At 40.1% G+C, this 11,338-nt stretch overlaps 1 protein-coding gene across 1 annotated transcript in view; it reads right to left on the bottom strand.

The window, feature by feature from the left end:
- Nucleotides 1-657: 657 nt before the first annotated feature.
- nt5dc1 (5'-nucleotidase domain containing 1) overlaps nucleotides 658-11,338 on the bottom strand; it is a gene marked incomplete at its 5' end in the record, with an annotated part of 416,600 nt that continues 405,919 nt past the window's right edge. Inside the window, 2 exon segments of the mRNA XM_037686065.1 lie at nucleotides 658-721; nucleotides 860-953. Of these exon segments, the coding sequence (XP_037541993.1) occupies nucleotides 658-721; nucleotides 860-953 (158 nt within the window).

Raw genomic sequence — 11,338 nt, 5'->3', positions numbered from 1 at the left:
TATATATATATATTGCACAAGTGAACCACATTTACCACACTTTAACACAATTACCCAGAAACATCAGTCACAGTTATGTAAAGTGGTTCAAACGATATCTAGCAGTCTTCCTCAACAGTATTGTTGGTCACCAATTCATTCAACCTTTATTTATACAGGTTAGTCTCATTGAGCCTCGGGGACTCATTTACAAGATATTCTCCAATGGACGGTACCAAGCTGGTCATGTGTGACTGAGATTAACTCACTCCAAAATGGAAATAACAGACAAAACAAACTCCTTTTAGTGTTATTAAAACATGTTCAAGGATGTAAAAAATAGCACTACATGGTAAGATGGATGTACACAAATACAGACGCACAATTTCAAAGATCTGAAAGGACTCTGGCTGAGTTTCTGAGGTAAACTGTTCACTTTATTTTAGAGCTTGAAACGTCATGATTCAGCTTTTTAAAACACAGTGTTTTGTGGAAACACAGTGGGAAACATTATTTTACTGTACGACAACAAACACACACACACACACACACACACACATGCACACATGTGTGCACGTGCGTGCAAACAAACACACACACACACAAATTTACTATCTTATAGTCTTGTGGTGTCTTGTAGAGGACACCAAACCAGAGAAGAACTTTCAGATGGAGGGGTTATGGAGGGATGCTGTGGCTTACATTCACATGGTTTCTCTGAACAGGTGATGAGGGGTGTGGCCTGTGCGCCACAGGTGTTGGTGGTATCAGGTGGAAACCTACAGAAAAAATGGAGGCTCATTCCTCTCTTGTAGCAGAAAGTCAGAGAGGACTTTTTTCCCTGTGCTTTGTTTTTTCTTTTAACAACTGATCTTGGCACCTCTTCAGCAAGGACTCTGGAGGCCGGGGGTAGTATCCAGTGGTGCAGGGCTTGTCAGGAGAAAACCTGGGAAACTTGAAATCCAGGGGAAGATCTAGGCAAAGGTAAAAAATAAGAAAAAGTTCAGGTGATTCTTGACTCTTTTATGAGCCCCCAGTTAAATGAGAAAACCCTTGGTTCCAGTCAGCAGGCAGCATTCACTCAATGCAGCAGATGTTGTGTTCATGTTTGATGTTTCACCTCCAACAAAACACGTCTGGACTGACATAATCAGAATTTAATGCCTTAAAACAACAACAAATAAGAGTAAAAACTACCTTTGTAGGAAATACAAAGTCCACACTTTCTCCAGTTCTGGGTTTATATGTTTCAAGATACAGATGCATGATACAGAGGATCTGGTCTTTACCGGGTTCTAACATTTAACATTGCACCAGTACCATGTATGTCTACTTAATGTATTTTTGCATTGTAAGGTCCTTCCCAGCCATGGTCAGCTTGGCCCAAGTCTTCCCCGGCTCTGCACAACCTTGGTTGTTCTTGCATGTGGGTCGGATCGTCATAACAAGAAAGCTCGAGGCACAAGTGATATCATTTTTCACAATAGCCAACGATGGAAAGCATGGAGCTCATGCTATTGTTCATCATTCATTCTCTCATCAATAACAAAATTAAAGAACTAGAAAAGATTGCGTGCTTCTAGAAAAAACACAGACAAAACATGCATGAGAGTGCATGAGGATATCATACTGATGCCGGTGTGAAAAACAGCGTAAAAAGTTAAGCTAATACTAGTTTTTGTTAGGTTGTTTATGATTGTTTAATGTTGCACGGACAACCAGGACAGTGAATCAGTGGCCTGCAGTCTGCTGATGTCAAAGCTTCAGCACCAGTCAACCCCCATGGAACCCTGTCTCCGGGTTCTATAAATCGACCTGGAAGTGGGCTGTACTGCCCAATGCAAAGACTCAGAACCTGGGATGGAACCCAAGCTGGGCCAACCCAGGCCAGGCCAGGCTGGGCCTTACAATGCAAAAGGTGTTCTGATACCAAAGTACCATTACCACCAACACACTCCTCCAATAGAAAAAGCTGTGTGAAGAGAGTTTAGTGAACATTGCTGATCAGTGTAAAGTGACTGTAACTCACGTTCAAAAAGTTATCAAGAGGTACATGTTTATGAGCAGAAACTTGTGTCATAAAAACTGAATTTGAATTGCTCAGACTGAATCTGTATTCACGTAATTTGCAATTAAATCCATTGGTTTGAAAAAGAATTCCACTAAATTAAAATTAATTTACTTTGAAACTGTATTTTGTTGTATTGAAAATTCAGCTTGACTATTTTCATTTTCAGTTCTGTAATTCAATTTCAATTCCAAAATTCAGTTTGTTGTGTCACACATCTGTATCCTTGAGAAACCATGAAGTAATCAAACGTAGATTGACAGATTTATGTTTCACGTCAGTGAAACTTCCTTTATGGAAATGTAGACATGGGGTTCAGTCTCAAGGAGACAATAATGCAACAGAATGGATGCAATCCACTGTAAGTCAGAGTCAGAGTCAGAGATTCTTTATTGTCATTCGCACCTCATGTGGTACATGTGGTGGAGCGAAATTATGTACACAGGGTCCCAGTTACATCCAACAATAAAATGTATAAGAAAAACAGAAATAACATCTAAGATATGAACTAAGAAAAACATCAACTAAATATACACTAAGCACTCATAACATAAAACATTGAACATCAGCACAAACATGAACATGAGTCTGTGAGCAGATGTGCACGCATGAACACATCAACATTAAAACAGATCAGCAGCATCATGAAACAGATCAGCAGCAACATGAAACAGATCAGCAGCAACATGAAACAGATCAGCAGCAACATGATATGGTTTTTCACAGTGATTATTCTAGTTAGAGATTCATGAGTCTAACAGCCTCAGGGTAGAAGCTGTTCCTCAGTCTAGTGGTTCTACACTTAATGCTCCTTAACCTCCTTCCTGAGGGGAGTGGGGCAAAAAGTGTGTGTGCTGGGTGAGTGGGGTCCTTCATGATGCAGGTGGCCCTCTTCCTGCATCTGGAGGTGTAGATGTCTGTGATGGTGGGGAGGCTGATTCCAACAGATTTCTGTGCAGCCTTCACCACTCTCTGCAAAGCTTTTCTTTCTGCAGCTGTGCAGCCTCCATGCCACACATTGATGCTGGAGCACAGGATGCTCTCCACTGCACACCTGTAGAAGGAGGTGAGGACTGAGCTTCCCAGACCAGCTCACCTCAGCCGTCTGAGGAAGTAGAGTCTCTGATGAGCTTTCTTGATCAGGCTGGTGGTGTTGTTGCTCCAGCTGAGGTTGTCATTCATGTGTACACCCAAGTACTTGTAGCTGGAGACCACTTCCACCGCAGATCCTCTTATGTTCAGGGGGGTGTAGGTGTTTTTGTTCCTTCTGAAGTCCACAATCATCTCCTTTGTCTTCTTCACATTGATGTGAAGGTTATTCTCTCTGCACCAGCTCTCCAGGTGTTCCACTTCTTGCCTGTAGCTGGACTCATCATTGTTTGTGATGCATCCCACCACCGCTGTATCATCTGCAAACTTTACAATGTGACAGCCTGGATGGGTAGCTGCACAATCATACGTGAGCAGAGTAAACAGGAGGGGGCTCAACACATCCCTGAGGAGAGCCAGTGCTGAGGGTTATGGTGGAGGAGGAGAGGTTGTGGATCCACACTAACTGTGGTCTGTTTGTTAAAAAGTCTAGTACCCAGTTGCAGATGGAGGGGATTAGTCCTAGTGTGGATAGTTTGTCCATCAGGGTTTGGGGGATCATGGTGTTGAAGGCGGATGTGAAGTCACAAAGAGCATACGGACGTAAGAGTTTTTCTGCTCCAGGTGGTTGAGCGCAGTGTGAACCACAGAGGAGATTGCATCCTCTGTTGATCGGTTCTCACGGTATGCATACTGATGAGGGTCCTCGTTGATGTTGATGGTTGTTTTGATGCGAGTCATGACCAGTTTTTCAAAGCATTTAGCGACTATCGGGGTGAGGGCCACTGGCTGATAGTCATTCAGACCAGTCACTGTAGAGCTTTTTGGGACTGGGATGATGGTGGCAGTCTTCAGGCAGGTGGGAACTGTCTCCAGGGTAAGTGAGGTGTTAAAGATGTCTGCCAGCACCTCACAGAGCTGATCAGCACATTCCTTCAACACTTTTCCAGGGATGTTGTCTGGGCCAGTTGCTTTGTGCGGATTAATCCTCTTGAAGGTACTCCTTACTTCTGCTGAGGTCACGCTGAGATGCTCTTCATCCGGTGGTAAGGTGAGTCTGGTGCTGGGTGGTCTGTTCAGGTCTTCAAAACGTGCATAGAACTTGTTGAGGGCATCAGGCAGAGATGGGTCTTTGGGGCATTGTTCACTCCTTCCTTTATAATCTGTTATGCACTTAATGCCCCTCCACATGCTCCGAGGGTCTTGTGAGATGAATTGACCCTCGATCCTCTTTGCATATGTGGCCTTGGCCCTCTTAATACCAGCAACCAGCTCTTTTCTTGTCCTACTCAGCTCCTCTGAGCTTCCAGACCTGAAGGCAGTGTTCCTGGCTTCCAGCAGGGTACGCACCTCTGCATTCAGCCAAGGTTTTCTGTTTGGGTAGCTTTTAACATTTCTGATAGTGGAGACGGTGTCAGTACATGTACTAATGTAACCCAGAACTGAGGATGTGTATTGGTCAAGATCAAGCGAACCTCCATTTTCAGCAGCTTCTCTGAAAACCTGCCAGTCTGTTCGATCAAAACAATCTCTCAGTATGGGGCCACTGTCCTGGATCCAGCATTTTACTTCCTTTTGTACCGGTCTGGAGCGTCTCAGCGGGGGCATGTAAGCAGGAGCCAGGAAGATTGAGATGTGGTCTGACAGTCCTAGGTGGGGGCGGGGTTCGGCTTTGTATGCATCTTTTACGTTTGTGTAAACACGGTCCAGCGTGTGGTCTCCACGTGTCGGAATCGCCACATGCTGATTAAAGCTTGGGAGACTGTCCTTTAGATTCACGTGGTTAAAGTCTCCGGCTACAATGTAAAGAGCCTGGGGGTGTTTGCTCTGCAGCGAGCTGATGATATCATGAAGCTCCTGTAGTGATTCATTAGCATTAGCGTCAGGAGGAATGTAAACGACAGAGATGAAAGTCACCGTGAACTCGCGGGGTAGATAATGTGGCCGACATTTCACTGTTATTTGCTCCAAAGCCTTCGAGCATGAGCTATTTACAACAGTACAGTTCGTGGACCAACTTTTACTCACGTAAATGCACACTCCGCCTCCCCGTGATTTCCCCGTTAGCTCGCTGCAGCGGTCCGCTCGAAAAAAAAGTCTGTCATCCAGCTGGAAGACTGTGTCCGGTGTTTCGCTTGTAATCCACGTTTCCGTGAGGCAAAGCACTGCACACTTCTTCATCTCTTCTGAGGCGCCCGCTCTCAGACAAAGTAAATCCATCTTGTTGTCCAACGAGCGGACATTCGACAGAAAGAGAGACGGCATGGGGAGTTTACCGGCTTTAGCGTTAGCTCGTAGCCTCACCATAACCCCCGCCCAGCATCCTCTCCTCTTAAGCCGGGAGCAGCGCTTCCAAAACACCAAAGAAGAAAAAGAACTTCCTTTACAGCTGACTCAGACACTGATTGGTTGAGTTTTCGACAGATGAGGAATAAATGTACAACTGCTGTCAAAGCAGCAAAATGCAACTATTTCTTATCTGAGACCTCCAAAAATCTAAATGACCCCAACAGATTCTGGAAAACCATCAAATCTCTCTCAGGCACCCCCCAATCATCTGACCTCCCATCACAACTTCTCGTTAACTCTGTTCCTGTGTGAAATAAGCACGAGATCCTGAACTGTTTCAACAAACATTTTGTTGCTTCTGGTTCTTTATTTGACACAGTTACTAACAGAAGATCAGCCACTTCACTTAATAACCAAACTTCTACAAATCAAATCCCTCCTACAAGTCAATCCTCAGTTAATCACAGCTTCTCTTTTTCTCTGTTCTCAGTCAGTGAGGTCAATAAACTGTTAAAAAATCTTGATCCTAAAAAATCTGCAGGTCCAGATGAACTTCCACCTTATTTCTTAAGGCTGGCTGCTCATATCATCACAGTCCCTGTGACCCACATCTTCAATCTCTCAATAAGACAAAACTCCATCCCAGACACTTGAAAAACAGCAGCCTTTGTTCTTCCTTTGCTGAAGGGAGGAGACCCCACCTCACTGAACAACTATGGACCAATCTCTAAACTCTGTATTTTAGCCAAGGTTCTAGAAAAACTGATAAACTCTCAAATCAAAAATTACCTGGACTCATTTAACATCTTACCTCCACATCAATCTGGTTTCAGGAAACAACACAGCACAACCACTGCTTCACTGAAGGTTCTTAATGACGTTGTTGAAGCACTGGATGCTAAGGATTATTGTGCTGCACTTTTCGTAGACCTGTCTAAAGCTTTTGACACTGTGGATCATAACATCTTGAGTCATAAACTCTCAGAAATCGGTTTCTCAGAACACACCATTGGTTGGTTCTCTAACTATCTTTCAGACCGGAGGCAATGTGTTCAACATAATTGTACTTCCTCTAGTTATTTAACAGTCAACAAACAATGGTGTACCACAAGGCTCAGTCTTAGGACCCACCCTCTTTACAATCTACATACATAATGTAGGTAAAAACATCCCTAATGCATCCATACATTTCTATGCTGATGACACAGTTGTTTATTGTCAAGCTAAAACTGTTGCTAAGGCTTCCAGCTTTTGAAATCTGCATTCAACTACATCCAGACAGATTTGTTCCACCTCAAACTTGTCCTAAATGCCGACAAAACCAAAGGAATGCTTTTTTCAAATAGGAAGTTGGTCCCAGCAGTTCTTCCTCTGATTTTATCCTCAAATGGTGTCCCCATTGAGTTTGTTGATTCCTATAAATATTTGGGTATCTTGGTCGACTCACAGGGCAGCACGGTGGCGCAACTGGTAGAGCTGCTGCCTCTCAGCGAGCAGGTCCTTTGTTCAAACCCCAGTCCATGGGCCTTCTGGGTGGAGTTTGCATGTTCTCTCCGTGCATGCGTGGGTTTTCTCCGGGTGCTCTGGTTTCCTCCCACAGACCAAAAACGTGCATGTTAGGCTGATTGGTAACTCTAAATTGTCCCTAGGTGTGAGTGAGAGAGTGAATGGTTGTTTGCGTCGTTTGTCTCTATGTGGCCCTGTGATGGACTTGCGACCCGTCCAGGGTGTACCCCGCCCCTCGCACAGTGATTGCTGGACATGGGCACCAGCGACCCCCGTGACCCAAAATGGAATAAGCGGGTAAAGATAATGGATGGATGGATGGTCGACTCACATCTCTCTTTTAAGCTCCATGTGGAAAACTTGGTAAAGAAACTGAAAGTTAAACTGGGTTTCTTTTTCAGAAACAGATCCTGTCTAACCCTGAATGCTAGGAAACGCCTTGTATCTGTGACTTTCCTTCCCTCCATTGATTACAGTGACATTATTTACATGAACGCTCCTACAAGAACCCTGCAGATGTTGGATGCTGTCTATCATGGTGCACTTAGATTCATAACTGGCTGTAACTACCGTACCCTTTACTACACCCTGTATTCACTGGTTAACTGGTCATTATTAACTTCACACAGACTCTCCCACTGGTACATTTTCATCTTTAAATCACTTCTTGGTCTGTTGCCTTCATACATCTCCTCCTACATGTCTCTGCATGAGTGCAGCTACGGCGTGCGCTCTCAGGACATTATTACCTGCAGTGTTCCCTCAACGAGGACTGAACTAGGCAAGAGGGCCTTCTCCTTCTCCGCTCCTGTGTCCTGGAATATCTTACAAAAACAATTGAAGCTCTCGACCTTGACCTCTCTAAGTGACTTTAAGAATCTGTTGGACACCTGGCAGGGACCAATGCTGACATGTTAATGTTTTTAGTTTTCTACATTTGCCTTAGAATCTAGCTGTTTTTTGTTACCTTTTTCTTTTAGCCATCCTATTTGTTAAAAAACAACAACAACAACAAAAAAACTGTAGTATGACTTTTTATAATTGTTTATTGTTGTTGCTGTTGTCCATTGTTGTCATCATTCTTTGTTGAAATCAGGTCTCTCTTGTAAATGAGTCCTCGAGGCTCAATGGGATTTACCTGTCTAAATAAAGGTTGAATGAACAACATATTTTGAGCTGGAGCTGTGGCGCGCACATGAACTGGCATAAACTTGTGCATGCCACAACTCCAGCTCAAAATGTGCAAAGATGTTGTTTGTAAAATATATACAATATTATTGCATGAATCCACCTTATTCCTATGCTCCATGGAGCCTTGCGTGAGTTATGGGTGCTACCTGTGGCGCGGTCCGAAACCGGCATTTGTTTCTGTGTGAACAGTACGAGCTAATGTGGTTTCTCCAATTATTGTGTTTTTTTTTTAATAAATTTTATTAATTTAAAAACATGACAATAAAAAAAAAATAAAACACAAGATATATATACACACAATACAATCAAAAAATGTAAATAAAATAAAATGTGGCAGAAGAAGAACTAGTCTTATGAAAACTGCCACTTTTTATTTAATTCTAATGTAAATCAAAATATTTTTACAAAATTTTAATTAAAATACAATTCACAAATACAATAACAATCTAGCTAAGTTAAAAACATAAAAATTCAAACATCTAAATCAAATCAGACAACAACTTAAGTAGATTTATATTAACAATTTCCATATTCTTTCAAGAAACTCGTCTTTATCAGTCTCTTATATACAGTGATCTGGCATTTTTAACATTATCATCCAAACCATTCCACATCCTATTCCCTGAATTATTGTGGATCGTTCCTTCAAACTAGTCCTAAAATAAGGCTTCACAAACATCTCAAACCTTTAAGAACATATACACTTTCTCTTTTAACAAAATTTGTTTGAATATTAACGGGCAACATTTCTTTATGTGCCCTATACATAAGCAACAAAATGTTATAATTAACCAAATCATAGAATTTCAAAATTTTCAGTTGATAAAATAACGTATTTGACGGATATCTATTGTTTTTTTTCCATAATAATTTGTACAGCTCTTTTCTGTAAAACGAACAAAGGATTAGTTATAGTTTTACACACGTTACCCCAGACTTCAATACAGTAAACCAAATAAGGAACAACTATTACTATATACTATGCATTATACAACATAAACATTGCTTTATCAGTGAATAACTCTCTTTATACAGAATTGCTATCGATTTAGATATTTTTGTTCTCAAATTGTTTATGTGAGGTTTCCATGTTAATTTCTCATCAATAATAACACCCAAAAATTTCACCTCACTAACTCTGCAAATTTCAGTTCCACCTACCAAAAATGGAGCGTGAACATCTGTTTTTCTGTTACTGTGTATCATGTAATAGGTTTTATCCAGATTTAATGATGACTTATTTAGAAGAAACCAATGTCGGATTTTCACAAATTCTGACCGTATTAACTCCAGCATTTGTTCTGTATCATCACCTTTACAAATAAATGTTGTGTCATCTGCAAATAAAATACATCTAAAAAAGTTTGACACATTAACCAAGTCATTCACATACAAATTAAATAACCTGGGTCCAAGTATGAAGCCTTGAGGCACTCCACATATGATATTACTAAATTTAGATCTTATGTTATGTATTTGATCAAATTGTTTTCTATCTTCCAAATAACTATTTACTCACTTTAATGCTGTCCCTCTAATACAATATTTATATAGTTTGTCAAGAAGAATTCCATGATCTATAGTATCAAATGCCTTCCTTAAATCAACATAAATACTAATACAACTCTTCTTTTGATCAACTGTGTTTGTTATTTGTTCCACCAATTCAACAAGTGCCATTTTTGTGGAATTATTTTTTATAAATCCATATTGACTGTTACTTAGTGTGTTTTGTTTGTCAATGAATCGATCCAATCTGATCCCAAATAATTTCTCCAAAATCTTTGAAAATTGTGGCAACAGTGATATTGGTCTATAATTATTAAAGTCACGTTTATCCCCATCTTTAAAAAGTGGAACCACTTTGGCTGCTTTCATATTATTTGGAAATATTCCTGATTTGAATGACAGGTTACAGATGTGTACAAACGGCTCAATGACATAACTCATTATGTTTTTTACAAACATCATGTCCATGTCAACCCAATCCTTTGATCTTTTATCTGCAAGCTCATTTACAACATCCATTACCTCTTCTTTGTTAGTTCCCTCCAAAAAGATACTATTAGTACAACTTGTAATTTTGTGATTAACGTTTGCATCTACTGTAGGTATTTTGTTTGCAAGGCTTGGGCCAACATTTACAAAATAATTATTAAACTCATTTACAATCACATTTTGGTCATGGATATTATTACCATCCTTTACAAAATATTGTGGAATACTTGATTTGGATTCATGATTTTTTAGAACGCTATTCATTATTTGCCATGTTGTTCTCATATTACCATGACTTTTGTATAATAAATTACTATAATATTCCTTCTTATGTTTTCTTATGATCCAAACCAGTTTATTTTTATACTTTTTGTACCTTTCTTCTGCTTCTTTTGTTTTCAATTTCAAGAAGCACGAGTACAAATTGTTCTTTTTTAACAAGCATTTTTCAACCCATTTGTCATCCATGGTTTATCAACAGTATTTTGTTTTGTATAATTTTTTTGCACACGTTTTTCGTACAATGTTACCAAGGTATTCATAAATACATCATATGCTACGTTAACATCATCAACATACACCGTCTTCCAATTTTGTTTCTGTAAATCGTCTATTAGATTATTCAAAGCCTTTTTTGATGTATTTATTATTTTTCTCTTATTTGTATTTCCTTTTATATGCATTGATGTTTACCATAAATTGTGAAAACTGGTAAGTGGTCACTTAAGTGGTCTGTATTAGTTATGTTTGTAAAGATATTATCAATTAAAGTGGCACTATGAGTGGTGATTCTTGTCGGTCTAGATATTAATGGATACAGATTTAAACTATTCATTGAATTAATGAATGTATTGATGTTAGAGTCTGTATTTTTATATAAGTCGATATTGAAGTCTCCACACAAAAACACAGTTTTATTAATACTCCCGTCCAGCATCTCCATGATCTGATCCTTGAATAGTTCTATATTTGACTCAGGTGATCGATACACACAACTTATCATTATATTTTTTGAATTAGTGTTTATTATTTCAATTGTAATCATCTCCATGAGATTTTCTACTGTAACCAACATTTTGTCAATTTTTTTTACGTTATTTCTTTTTTTATAAATAGAGCTACTCCACGGGCAGCACGGTGGCGCAACTGGTAGAGCTGCTGCCTCTCAGCGAGCAGGTCCCTGGTTCAAACCCCGGTCCAGGGGCCTTTCTGGGTGGA

This window comes from Nematolebias whitei, chromosome 12 (assembly GCF_014905685.2).
Source record: "Nematolebias whitei isolate Nwh7 chromosome 12, NemWhi1, whole genome shotgun sequence".
In the NCBI taxonomy this organism is placed as follows: Eukaryota; Metazoa; Chordata; class Actinopteri; order Cyprinodontiformes; family Rivulidae; genus Nematolebias; species Nematolebias whitei.
The sequence above is the reverse complement of the archived record's forward strand: the minus strand, read 5'-3'. Positions and strand labels throughout refer to the sequence as shown.